Below are 13,872 nucleotides of genomic sequence, written 5' to 3' on the forward strand. Positions count from 1 at the left end.
CAATTTGCCCTTTTATCTGTTTAGATTTATATGACATTCTGTGAAGGAGAGGGATCAGGAAGCAGTACTACTGTCAGGCTCAGTGGCACTCACCTGTCATCCCCACTACTCAGGAGGCTGAGGCAGAAGATCCCTAGCATGAGGCCAGCCTCAGCAACTTAACAAGACCATGTCTCAAAATATGAAACACACACGCACACACACACACACACACACAGAGCTGGGAAAATAGCCTGGTGGTAGAGCATCCCTGGGTTCAGCCCACAGGACCAAAACAAAACAAAAAGCATATTATTACTGTGTCATGTATGCTAAGTCCTATAACTTAAAAAGAAAACCATTTAGGTGGCCTTGCACAGGTCGAAAATAGATACTTGATTATTTCCCCTCTAGACCTGGGGCCATTTTCTATGAGTTGGGGGTAGAGAAGGAAAGAGTGAAGTAGAGGTGGCCAATGGTCATCCCTGAGTCCCGGTGTCCTCTGGCACTTACCACCTGTACAGGTGTACCACTGCCCCTTCTCACCCAAGGTCACCATTACCATAGACAGGCTGAGTTTCCTTTCCAGCCGTGCCCTCCAAACCTCTATGGTGGCTTCTACTGTGCACTCAGCTGGCCTCTTACCCCACCTTCCAACAGCATTGGTCTCCTACGCTTCTAGCTCCCAGCCAGGTCATAAGCGCGACGGGTCAGGATCGTGTTGTGACCCTTTTCGACCCACAGTTCCTTGCATGTGGTCATTTTCCACTGAAAGTTCTCTGACTGGGGTGTGGGCCCTGGCCACTATCTGCTTCTTATCCTGCATTCTGCAGCTGTCTTCCTCTTCCGTCTTGCCCTCCAATCACCCCTGCCTCGGAGGATTGGCAAAGGGAGAAGTGGAGATGAAATGCAAATTCGGTGTTCAGTGGCCCTCGGGCTGGGCTAAGGTGCACTCTTGGGGTGTCAGAGGACACACTTTAGTCTGATGGAGACTCGGTCGGGCTTCCATGACCTGGACATCTCTTGCCACATTTTATTTATGTCTGTCTTGGAAAAAAGCAAAGCATGATTCTTGGATACAGAAAAACAGGAATGAATTCAAATGTGTAAGTAAGACTTGTATGTTTACTGTTCCTCTCAGAGAAGAGGACGGGAGAAGAAAATCACAGGCCCGTTCTGTAGGAGTTCCTGGACGCGGTCTCGTGGTGCCCGACTCGGCATGTGAAGCTGAGTCACCACCCCGGGAGGAGATGGGCCGTCTTGGGCCCTGCGGTCGTTCCTGGGGCCACAGCCAGCCCGAGTGGCTGACTGTGCCCCGTGATTTCTGGTTAGCCCCTGACTAAGGGACCCATCCTGACTCCAGAGAACTGGATTAGGTTCTGTGCCTCAGGAAGTAAAGGCCAGATTCAGCCTGGAGTCACCTGACAGTTGTGCACGTGGCGAGTTGGACCAGAGAGTTTTCTCAGTCACGGGCTGAGTGAGCCGCAGCAGGCGATGGCCTCACTCCTGCTCCCTCCCATGGACGGCAGGACGAAGCCAAGTGCCCTGGCTAAGAGAGTGACTGGGTTATGGGCTCAGTCTTGTCACTGAGCTGTCCCAAAGATGGTCCTCAGGGAAGAGACCCAGCGGATCCCTGAGAGGGACACCTTGTGCTGTCCCAGACACAATCAGTCTCAGTTTTTCAAGGACATCTTCCTACTGAGGGTCCTTGCAGCAGACCCTTCCCCTCATTCTGCCGTGTTGCTACCCAGCTCCTTCTACCCAGGACCAGCGCTGCACCAGTTTTTCATTTGGTGCCAGGACACGCGCACAGGATGTCGCCACCTCGGATCTAAGAAGTGAATTATTAGCTGCCTCTGAGTAAGGCCCGCCCAGGGTGCCCACGTCTCTGAGACCCCCACCTTCTTCCTCACAACCACCATGGGGGCAGACACTGCTGTCATTGTCCCCAGTGCAACCCCAGGCCTGGGAGGCACCGACAGGTGTAGTCACCTGGCCGAGGTATCGGGGCCTGGCTTCCCCCTCTGCATGCACCTGCCGGCTCTGTCGTACCAGCCCCTGTGGGCCACGCGGTGCCATTGATTCTGCATCATCCTGGAAACCTCGGGACGCTTCTCTGAGATGCTGGGCAGCGCCTCAGTTAGTCAACGGGAATGGTAACAAGGTGAAACCGTGCACGGGGTCCCACAGAGAAGAGCATCACAGTTTTTGAAAACTTAAAAATGTAGGTTCATAAAAAGCAAGATTCCGACACACGCTACAACAGGGATGGGCGGGGAGGACGCTGCGCTGCGTGAAACAGGCCAGTTCCCAGGGACGGAGAGCAGAAGGCAGGAGTGGGGCGGGGAGTGGGGACCTCTTGGCTAATGGGGGCAGCTTCAGTTTGGGATGATGAAGAAATTCTGGAAATGGATAGTGAAAGTCACACAACACTGTGATGTCCTTAAAGCCACTGAACGGTACACCTAGCAGTGGTTGCAATGGTCAATTTATATCACATAGACTTTACTGCAATTTTAAACAGCATACAACACATTTTAGAAGTGTCTTTTATCCATGACCAGTGAGGAAATGAAAATGTGCTCTGGGTAATGTGCAAATGGAAGGCAGTCCAGGTGACGGGCATGCATTCCCTGCGAGACTGTCTTTTCTAGCGCTTTTATCTTTTTTACAGTTTGGACAGATTCAGGTTTTAGCAAGACTATGAAATATGTGTTGTAGCGAGGTGGTGCACACCTGTGATTCCAGCAACTTGGGAAACTGAGGCAGGAGGATCACAAGTTCAAGGCCAACCTCAGCAACTTAGGAGACTCCTGGGTTCAATCCCCAGTACAAAAAAACAAAAAACAAGTGTGTTGTGTTATTTGTACAACTGTCTTCTTGCTGAGCCTGGGGACAATCTGATGGGCCTGTGTGTGGGGACAGTGCAGGACACTTGGCAGTTGTGAAGGAGGCTCTGATGGACAAGGTGGAGGATGGGCGTCTGTATAGCCATTGGAATGATTCGGCCTTCTGTCCTAACAGACTCCCAAGGCTCCGATAGGACTCAGAGGCCTGTTCCTTACAGAAAAGGAGTGAGCCCAACTGATTTTCCTACTGTGTTCCCCAAGTAAGCAAAACAGAGGGATCACCAGTGGTGAGCCACACGCCAAGGCCCTGAGCGGCTCTGCCCTCGCCCTCTCTGTGGCCTGCAGCTTCTGGGAGCTCTCGGGGGCCATGGAACAGGGCAGGAGCCATGTCTGCAGCAGAGTCTGTGAGTTGGGGCTCCCAACCGCTGGTCATAACCAGCTCACCGTCCCTCCCCAGGAACTGCCCCAAAGGGCCATGTGGGCTGGACTCTCCATCCCACACCATAGCGGGCAGTGGTCCATGCTCAGGACCACTGGGCAAGGGGCAGTACTGCCTGACCGCAAAGGACCCCAGGAGATGAAAATAGCATCCAGAGGGTCCCTTTGCAAAGGAGGCATCTGTCCTAGCTGCCGAGGCACAGCCTCCCGAGTGTGTGCTGACCAGCTGTTGGCCACCTCTGGAAGGAGGCTCTGCCTTGGGCTGAGAGCTGCGAGGGTTCTGGTTAGAGGTTGGCCCTCAGCCCTGGCCGCACACCAGGCTCTCCGGGAGAGCTGTGAAACACGGACACCTGGGTCCCAGCCCTCCAGGTCCTGCTCGGTTGGTCTGCGCACAGCCTGGGCCTCAGGGGTCCTACCAGCTTCCTGGGCAATCCCCGTGGACGGTCGAAGGAGGGCCACGGGGCGAGGTGTGGGGGCAATGAGAATTCCGAATCTTGAACCAAAGGGACAAAGCCACAGAAGCTGCTGATGGGAACCTGGCCCCCACCGATGGGCAGGCAGCCCAGGTCACGGCCCTTGGCAGGGACGTCGCGGGGCTGTGCTGAGGAATGTCCAGCCACCGCCCTCCTGGAGGAAAAGCTCAGTTTGGGGCATTTGCTGAATTCTGGGTGGAAGTGCTCCCACCTGGGCCAGTTTCAATGTGATCTCAACCAGCTCGCCCGACTGAAAACAGCAACCAGGTGCCTGGGCCACCTGCCTCACCCCAGTTTCCCACGCCTGTAACCTGGGGACCACAACAGCACACTCGTGTGGGGAAGCTGTGAGAGTCCCGGACAGAGTGGGCCCCGTGGGGTGTGTGTGGAAGTGGGTGGTGGCCCAGAGCACGTGGCTTTCCCACGCACAGTCCACGAAGCACAGGACCTGGGTAGGAGGGTGGCAGTGCAGTTGGCCAGACTGGCCCTGTTAGGGACTAGGACAAAAAGGGACCCTGAGAAGCACTCACTCATCAGGGCAGGAAGTTCCCTGCCACGCACCTGCAATGAGATATTCCTTCTTTCCTCCCACGTCCAGCGAGACCCCACACACTGCCGAGGAGGGGGCCGTGTAGATGAACTCTATGTCCTTGTCAGGGCCTTTGAACATCTGGAAAGACAAGGAGGGCACGTGTCAGACGGGCTGGGAATCCGCTCCCGCCTGCTGCCTGCGCAGACAAGGGCAGAAACGCGCAGGAGGGGGTCAGAAGCCCACTGCCCTGCTGAGCCGCTCAGCCACCTACCCTGGCCATCGCAGAGCAGGGCACATCTCAGTCACCTGGAAGGGACTTTCTCAGACAATACTTCTGGGCACCCCCGGAGGTCATTTCAGAATCTCTGGGCACGGGCTTGCGTCAATCCTGGAGATTCTGGCCCATCCTCCAGGACCACGACCTTTGTATATTTCCAGAAATATTCAAAGAAATATTCTGGCTTTTTTATATTAAGTCTTCTGGGTTTTAGTGCTGGGGATTGAGCCCAAGGTTTTGATGACCCTACAAACGACACACCCCCAGGAAGTTGGATGCAGCCAGGGCTACCTGATGGGAACAAGAGCAGAGAGGCACCCCTGGAATTGGGATGTAACCCCAAGGACAGGGGGGTTGGTTTACTTGTGGCCTCAGGAACGCAGCTGCTGTGTGAGCATTTCCCAGAAGCCCACAGGGAACTTTTTAAAGAGAGTCTTAATAAGCAGTGAGCAAACCCACATGGAATGGATCTTCCCTAAAGTCATGGCCAAACAAGAAATGCCCGGGGTGGACGGCTCCAGGAGGCGTGAAGGGCACTGGCAAGGGGCTGAAGGCCCTTCTTTGGTGTTACTATCCATCCCCCCATGAGACCATGAGAGTGGATTTGCTTTTCTGCTTCAATAACAGAGAGACTTGGGCACTAAGAGACTAGGTCACCTCCTTAACATATGCCACATGTAACAATCAGGCATTCCATTGGTCTTCGGATAACATTTATTTTCTAGGACCTTTTATTTTTGTAACAAAATTAAATACGGATGGCTACAGAACTACCACTATGTTGCAAACTGGCCCTCCGGCCAGAGCCAGGAGTCTTCTCCTCTCTTGAGGGCCAAGTTGGTTGTCGTCAACCACGAGAGCATCACGTTTTCCTCCCAGGGCTGGGTTCTGTCTTTCCTCCCTCCCTCGCTCTCTCTCTCAAACACAGGTCTCTTCCCACATGCTCCTGGACATGGATGGTCCTTTGAAAATACTAACAAACGCCACCATCTCGCCCACAGGCCTGCAGCCCGACTCAGGCCTCTTTATCTGACATACCATCTTCTCTGGGCCGGTCCCACCAGAGTTTCCGTTTCTTTCCACGGCTGGGAGGCTTCACTATCTACACCTGACTGCAGGATCCTCTTTCCCTAAATCCTTCTTCCTCTTAGAACCCGGAGCCAACTGGGCATGCGGGGCTGCAGGCACTGCCGTGTGCTCAGGCTGTATCTCCTGCTTCAACTGGGGCAGGAGGCAAGACCACGTCTTTACAGCCGCTCAGCCCACAATAGCCCTGGCATGGAGAGGCTCAGAGAAGGCTCTGTAGATACTACAGACCTGTGTGATGTGCGTGGAGGCTGTGCCACCAATTTGTCACCCATCAAAATAAAGGTGACGTGTTTCTGAAATAATGGAAGTTGCTGGGAACATACGGTCTCTGCCCAGCTTTTCAGACATTTATGGATTGAGGAGACTCAGACCTGCCTGCAGCCTGACTTTCTGCCCCACAGGCTGCTGGACTGAGCTCCAGGGACGCTGACCCTCCCTGGCCCTCCACGCCCCCGCGTGGACCTGGGACGCTGGCCGGGCTGTTACCTTTATCTGTTTGATCTCATACTGAATCCTCTTGATGGGGTTGCCATAGATGTCATTCCCAGAGTCCACCTCCTTCTCGCTGACTGCTTTGGCCCTAATCACTGCAAAACACAAAGACATAGAGGTGAGAAGTCCAGCGTCCAGGCTCTGACCAGGGGCCAGGTGTCCAGGCCTGGGAGGTGCTGAGGCAGGTGAGCCATCCCTGGCCCTGGCTGTAAAACAAGGGACAGAGGACCCCAGACCCTGCCTAGTGCTGGCTCCCTCCTGTCCTGCGGTCTTTCAGCAAGACCCTCCTCTGTTGATGGGCCAGAGGCTCAGTGTCCCTCGTGCCCAGGTGGTCTCTTCAACAGCAGGGTGCAACCACCCATCCTGCCAAAGCTCCCGTCGGTGTCACCTGAGTGCTTGGGGCTTCCTCGCATTCTTTCTGATGCCTATTTCCTGATGGCTGGGAGCAGGTGCACAAAGGACCGGCTGCAGCCCCTGTCATTCAGGTGGGCTCAGGCGTTCCCACCACCCTCTCTCCGTGCACTATTGGCAAACAGCTTGGGGAGCTGAGGCAGAGGAGTAGTCTTCTACCTTAAAGGGGCCCCTCCTCGAAGTTTCCCCAGAGGGCCGGTGGTGCAGTGCTTACCCACTATGTGCAAGGCTCTGGTTCTGCCCCTAGTGCAAACACACACACACACACACACACACACACACACACACACTCACACACACCCAAAACAGAAAAACAAGTTTCCCTGGAAATGTCTCTTAGAGGATGCTTGAGAGTGACATGTGTTCTCCGCGGGGGCGTGACAGAGAAGGGGTCGCAGTGCTGCAACTCACAGGGCACGGACTGTGTTAGGAAATGTCTGCAGGCGGGGCTGGCAAACCTAAGGGACAGATGCCCAGGAAGGAAGCCAGACAGAAAGAGCAGCCCGGATGCAACAAGGACCAGGCTGGGAAGGTTCCAGAATGTTCTGGAGCTTGAGGCTACCGAGGGCCATCCCCTCGGGGCTTTCTACCAGCAATTGAGCCAGAACTGGGGTCCCTCCTGGAGGGCCAGAGCTCTGGGCCAGCAGTGCATGTCGCTCGGGCAGGCCCTCCTATTTTCATTTCAAGTTATCCGTGGGTGGCATGGTCTGTTTTAATGACTTTAAGGGCTTTGTCTTCCAAAGTGCAGTGGACAGGTCACTCTGGGCCAGTGTTTGTTATTTTACATGTCAGAAAAACAGAGATAAGGAAGAGATTCGTCCACCCTCCAGTGGTCGGCTTAAGTGTCTTGGGAATTCCTGGCCAGGGCTGTCATTTCCCATAGAGGCAGGGAGGTCCAGGCACATGGGAGCCCCATCTGTGTCCGTCCCTCAGACCCAGAGGTATGCTCCAGATCCCAGTCTCACCCCAGAGCCCCGCACCACACCCGTGACCTCGGCCTTGGGATCGGGCCCCACTCTCCTCTTCTGCCGAAGCTGAGTCACGGCTGGCCCAGGCCACAGGTTCCTGTTTCCCAGGCCAAGCCAGGCCTCGCCCTGAAAAGCCACATCTGGGAGAAGCCACCCGACAGGCCACCCCGGCACAGGGCGACCTGCCCTTGATCCTGTGCCTCCCAGGCTTCCTCATTCACTGCAGCCGGACGACTAGAAGTGTGTGTCCCTTCCAGCTCAAACCTCTTCCTTGACTCCCCACTGCCCTCGCCTAAAATATGAGACCTTTGCAACCTGGTGCCAACAAGTTTCCTGGGCTGCCGCCACCCATAATCCTTGTGCTAGCCCGTGCTATGTCCCCAACCCATATTACTTCCCTGCCCAATCCCAGGTGTGCTCCCACCTCTAAACAGGCAAGTTTCTCTGCCCCAATTGCCATCTCCCCTCCCGGCCAGAGAACACCCAACCATCCCTGAAGACCCAGCTACAACAGCCCTTTCCTGTCTTGCTCTGGGAAGGCCTGTGCCCTGCAGCACTTGGGGGACTCCGCATTGCTCATCCATTCTGCTGTAAACACCTGTCCGCCTGTCTGCTTGGGGCCCTGGGAGGGCCTAGCAAGTAGAGGCTGGGTTCTAGACGTGGGACAGCCAGTACTCAGTACACACCCTTCAGCTGGAACTGGGCTGAACCTAACCACCTCCGGCCAGCAGCCCACGTAAGGCTGCCTTTGGTCCCTGTGGCCACCTGCCTAATCCATATATCTTATTGCAATGCTGCACAAAAAATGCTTACGTGAACCAGTAAGCACGCCAGGTCAACTCTGTCCCAGGGTGCCCTGTGTGTAGCACAGTCAGCTCAGGAACAGACCAGCAGAGTCCGCAGGGAGCACAGCACCCAACTCTGCCTGCTTTACGTGCTTTTGAGAGCTTCTTTTCGGTGGTCCGCTACACTGTCCAATGCTTAACACCCAAAGGTGCTCCATACATGCACCACAGGCAGTCAGAAACAAGCCAAAGGCTGCGCAAACCGCCAACAGGCCACATTCTCTCCCTCGTAGGAAGGTTCAAGCATTGGCCTCTTACAAAAGCCACTGGGGTTTTTGAAAGAGGCTGTTTCAGGGGTGGATCCCGAGTCAGGACTTTTAGCTGTGTGACCTCAGAGAGTTTCTTTGACTTCCTCTAAAAGGGAGCTAACAACCATCCCTGCAGCTCATAAGGCTGTGATGAGGGTTGGAGGCCGGGAGACTACATGAAAGTGGCCCTCCTGCTGCACAGGCACTGAGGGCCTGGGCCGCGGGGTGCCAAATGCACTCCCAGGGTCTGGATGGGATGCAGCCCCCCACCCCCCTGAGTGCTTGCTCCACTTGGGGCTGCAGATTACAACTTTTTAAATTGTCAGAATTGATTGAAGTTCCCAGGTAAGACTAGAAGGCTAACCAAAGCCACCAGGTGCTTGCAGGGAAGTGGAGCAGATTGCAAGAATCTCCACTCCCAGCTGGGCTGCTTCTGCTCGTCCACGGAGACCCCGAATTCAGGTGCTTCAGGGTCTCTCTGAATTCTTGGTGGAAAACCATCCCCCCCCACTTTGCAAAACGAGAGACCATGAGAAGGAAAGCATGAGGAACAAGCCAGGCCAAGACAAAGCAGTTCTGTGGAAACCTTCCCCAGGCACTGGCCCCCAGAAATGGGCTAGGCTGATGGCTTTGGTCAGTGAGCACCTGTCACTTGTCACACAGAGGAATCTCAATGGTGACCTGTGAGGGCAGCAGGCACCTATCTGGGAACGACAGGTAGAGAAGGGGCTTGGTGAGGGTCTTGCCTGTGAAAAGCATCAGCAGCAGACCTGGCCCCAGACAAGCCGTCAGTCCAGAAAGGAGACAGGGAGGAAAACAGGGTGCTGAGAGCCACAGCCGAGTCGAGCCACAGCGAAGCAGAGTTTCACTGCAGTGGCAGAAAGGGAAGGAGACAGAGAGCTCTCCAAAAGCGTCTGTCCACGTGCATGCAGCGGTCATCACTTTGGGCTCCAGGACGGACCACCAAGCCAGCAGAGGAAAGCAGCGCACTCCAAAAGAGGGAGGTGCTCCCTGAGCCCGGGCCATTGACAGGATAGGTCTGGGGAAGGAACTGCAGAGAGACCCCAACCTGGGCAGAATTAAACCCAAGGCAGGGACATGCTGTGTGCTGGGGTCAGCCCATGTCCTGCCCCTGCAGAAGCCTCCTACTGGGGGACAGGAGGCAGCAGGAGGAGCAAGAGCCTTTGTTGAGATTCTTGTTCTGCTTTGTGCCCCCAAATCATGCCTCCTCCCCACCCCACAAGAGGCTCAGATCTTGCTTTTTCTTCTTTCTCTTCTGCCGTCAACACAACATCTGGGTTTCAGATCAAGGGTGAAACACTGGCTGACGAGTTCGCTGCCAGATGCTGGCTACTGGAACATACAGCCATCGACTTAATTCAAAGCACACGCAACCGCAGGGCCCCTGCCCCCATCCCTTGGGCTAAGGACACCACATGATGTCACTTCCCCTCTCGAGGAGCCTGCAAAAACAATCCCCAGGGCGCCCGGCCAGACCGGGTGGAGAAGAACGGGTGATGGAAAGTCAAGTTTGCGAAAGAGTACGAAGAGGGCGGGCTGTAGGGCGAGCTGTATCCAGCCTCTGAGAATCACCACCTCCAGACAGACTAGCCAACGCAGGCCTGTCCGAGATGCCGAGCGAAGGTGAGGGGCTGGCTGGAAACCCGGGGTGTCCCCAGCACATGCCATGTCCAAGGGCCACCAGGGTGCAGGACACTCAACAGATTCCAGTCATGACGAGGCCCGGCTGGGCGCCCAGGGCTCTGGGGCGGCTGTTCTCCCTCCTGCACATTCTCCTTCCTGTCTGTCCCCCAGGCTCCCACCACCACAGGGCCCACCGTGCCCACCAGTCACTCACATACCACCAACATCTTTTGAATCCCACTGTATTCACAGAAGCAGTATGGATGTTCCTGGGGAAATAAAAACCAGCCGTGCCCATCATCCACCTGGAGTCAGACCCGAAGGTGAACTGCTTATTTCTTACTTGCTATTTGTATCTCTCTGGAGAATCTCATACCTTATAGGGGTAGGTACACCCTATGGGGCAGTTCCTGCCAGGGCGTGGGCTCCCCACCCTGGGCACAGGGGAAGCTGTGGGTGTGAGACCTGACTGCTCCAGACACCGATTGTGCAGCCCACGGCCTGGCTGAGGCTGAGCCTCTGGGGAGAAGAAGGGACAGTGGCCCACAGTCCCTCCAAACCACCTGTCTACCCCGTAAGTGCAGGGATCTCCAGGACTCAGAGAAACACTTGTGCAAATGAAAGTCAAAGCAGGGCCCTGATCACCTGTCCACCTGCAGGTGCTGCCTGAGGCTGGATTTGCTGAGTGTCAGCAGAGGGCACTGTCCCCCCAGCCTGCCCACCCTCTACTTAATCTCCTGCTGCTCCCTGGGAGGGGTGCCCATGGGGACCCCTGGGAAAATACCCCCTCCCGCTCATGGCCCACTTGGAGGTGAGATGAGGAGCCCAATGTGTCTTAGCACATTTGCCAAAGAACCTGCTGGCCCAAATCACCAACCGGTAGTGTCGCTCTGATGCTGGGCTGGGTGCGAGTCAGCCAGAGACCCACGACACACCAACAGGGGGCAGCAGCGAGCCGCCAGGGGCCAGCCCTGCAGAGAACTCCCCACTCCTAATGCAAATGCAATAACCATGGGCCCAGCTGCAGACGTTCACCCCGGGCAGCTGGTCCATTTCCTTGCCCATGGGTAGAATTACTTGCCAACCACTTCAGAGAAAGTTTAAAAAAAAAAGTCTTTTCCAGATGAAACCTAACCTCCACTCACTCCAGGTGAGGATTCGGTGGTTCTTGCAGTGTGGGGGTGCTGCTAGTTTACTGGGGGACTGCAAGTTTACATACCCTTTGTCTCAACTCTCCAGAGAGGAGAGGTGCCACATGCCCTGCTTCAAACACACAGAGCTAGCAAAATCCTGACACTTGGGATCAGTCTCTTGTCCCTTTAGGGTGGACATCCACACCACTCAATGGCTGCCCAGACTGGCCAAAGCTGATTGATCTCTGAACTTGAACTCCTTTGTCCAAAGATCCAGTTCTTTTTTTTGGGGGGGTGGGGCGTCTCAGATGCCTCTGCCCCAGCCACCTACAAACCCTCCAGGTCAGGGTCTGAGAGGGAAATGGTGCCCCACTTGATCACTCCTAGGTCCACCCCTCGGCTCGGGACAGAAGTCCAGTCGCACAGCTTCTGACTTCGCAGTAAAATGGCTGCATTGTTCAGGGTGCTGCTCTCTGTGGCTGTGGAATCTGAGGGGCATGTGACCAAGTCATCTCACTGGGCTATGGAGGCACCATAAGGAGCACTGGGCCCTCTCTGCGGGAGGGTGTCCACCTCTGTGAGCAGGACAGGCTGACCTTGTCAGCCTGGAGGGACAGAGATGGCCACAGCACTGCCAGGAATGGGCAGCTGGTGATCAGGACAGGGGCCTGTGTCGTAAGGACCAACCTGCTCTGGCTCACAGGTCTCAAGGCCACACCCCTCTCGGCAGATCCATACCTGGACACAGGTGCGGCTGAGCGGCTCGGAGGTGTCATAAGGAACACACCAGTGCAGGCGTGGTGCCCATAGTTCACAGGCGTGTCCAGTTTCACCTGCCACCTCCGGTGTCACCACCCCCAGGTGTCCTCAGTACACAGTTGGGGACTACCCCTGAGCTCTGAGCTCTGCGTGCCCCGGCTCCTCACAGCTCAGCCCTTTTGGGTCAATGATGGAACAGATCTCCTGCAAGTCCATTCCTTTTAGGGAAATGAGGGGAAAGGGGCTGTCACTTAGTAATTAAAAACAGCCCCGCGGTGATGGGTGGGACCCAGGGCTTCTTCCCTCCCTGCAGCTCTGAGACCAGACTCTCCTGCCGATACCGCCAGACCTGCTCCATCCCCAGGACCCAGCAACTGGGCTTTCTGGGGAGTGGGGAACGGAGCAGACAGGCCCCCCCGCAGGAGGCTCTAAACAGCACCCCAGCTCTGGGGCAGGGCTGTGCCTGTCCAGGGTGAGGACACGACCTGGCCACTGTGACTCAGGCCAGGGTGACAGAAGCCTAGGTTGGGAATTGCTCCCAGCAGATGGATTTGGGGAATGGGTTGAGGGTAGGCAGGGAGGGAGGTGCGGGTGCGAGGTGCAGAACAGGGGCAGATCTGCACAAGGCCCTGGGCCATTTTGCCACCCACAGGCTGGCCCTTGGGGACCTGCCAGGCCTGCCCGCTGCCGGATTCTAGTGTGCACGTGAGCAGCTGTCCGCTGGACGCCCGTCTCCATGGAGACCAGTTCTCGGGCTCCGTTTCCTGCCCATTTGCTTTGGCTCCCTGTGGGGAGCAAGGGAGCGTCTGTTAAGATTCAGCTGCACAGAGAAGAGATGCGGCGACTCCGCCCAGCCTCCAGCCACCCGCCTCCCGCAGCCCTGGCAGGACCCCAGCCCACGCCCTGCCACCCTTCCTCCCTCTCCCTGCAGGCCAGCGAGACCTCGTGCCAGAGCCTGGGCTCCAGCCCTCCCGTTCACGTGCTGCTGAATCATTTGAAAAAAATGCAGCGCTCCTGGGAGAGAACAGTGGGGCTTTGTGGAGGAGCTGAGGCTCTGCAGCCCTCCGCCAGGACCCTGAGCACCAGCCAAGCCCAGCCGTGCGAACCCCACGCCCCGAGCCCAAGCGGGCAGAGGAGAGAGAGCTTGGAGAGGTGCCCAGGGAAGCCCCCGCCCCCCACAGTCCCTCCCTGACGGCAGGCGAGGAAGGGACAGGCAGCAGCTCAGCAGACCAGGGTCCTCTCCTCACGCTGCTGCTGGTGCCCAGTGTGGCCCTGGGCGGTCACCATTCCTCATCGGCTGACTCCTTTCAGGAGCAAACCCACGAGGGCTGGACCCTTGGACTCTTTTTCAGGCCTGGTCTACACTGACCGTCTGAGAGCCCTGGCCTGTGCCTGGGGCCCTGAGGCATGTGGCCCGTGGGCAGGGCCCACACCCCCAGGCGGCCGTGAGGGAGGGTGGACTCTGTCCCAGCTCCCTGACCACTCCTTTTCAGCGCAGCCCTCCCTGAGCAGGTGGAGAAAGGGGGTACAGTACGCACAGCCCTGTCTCCTTCCTGGGAAGGCGCTGGGCTGTTCCAGGAGCCGTTCATCCACCCCCACCCCCCACCCCCGTGTTCTTCAGGGGACCAGCTGGAGGCCCCTCAACACCTGCGTCTTTTTAGAGGTCTTGACCTGATCTCTGTTGCCATTTTCCGCTCATTAGAGGAACTACTGCAGGTCTGAGAGGCCCCTGCCC

General features: G+C 56.5%; 1 protein-coding gene and 1 long non-coding RNA gene across 2 annotated transcripts in view; one reads left to right on the top strand and one right to left on the bottom strand.

The window, feature by feature from the left end:
- Positions 1-13,872, bottom strand: part of Timp2 (TIMP metallopeptidase inhibitor 2) — a 43,510-nt gene that overhangs the window by 5,246 nt on the left and 24,392 nt on the right. Inside the window, exons 2-3 of the mRNA XM_027955479.2 lie at positions 6,124-6,224; positions 4,301-4,409 (exon numbers count right to left, since the gene is read on the bottom strand). Coding sequence (XP_027811280.1) covers positions 4,301-4,409; positions 6,124-6,224 — 210 coding nt within the window. The remainder of the gene's footprint in view (positions 1-4,300; positions 4,410-6,123; positions 6,225-13,872) is intronic.
- Positions 10,089-13,289, top strand: LOC114107970 (uncharacterized). The gene is made up of 3 exons (XR_003585392.2): positions 10,089-10,245; positions 10,498-10,568; positions 13,069-13,289. It is a non-coding gene; the product is annotated as an uncharacterized lncRNA (long non-coding RNA).

This window comes from Marmota flaviventris, chromosome 17 (assembly GCF_047511675.1).
Source record: "Marmota flaviventris isolate mMarFla1 chromosome 17, mMarFla1.hap1, whole genome shotgun sequence".
In the NCBI taxonomy this organism is placed as follows: domain Eukaryota; kingdom Metazoa; phylum Chordata; class Mammalia; order Rodentia; family Sciuridae; genus Marmota; species Marmota flaviventris.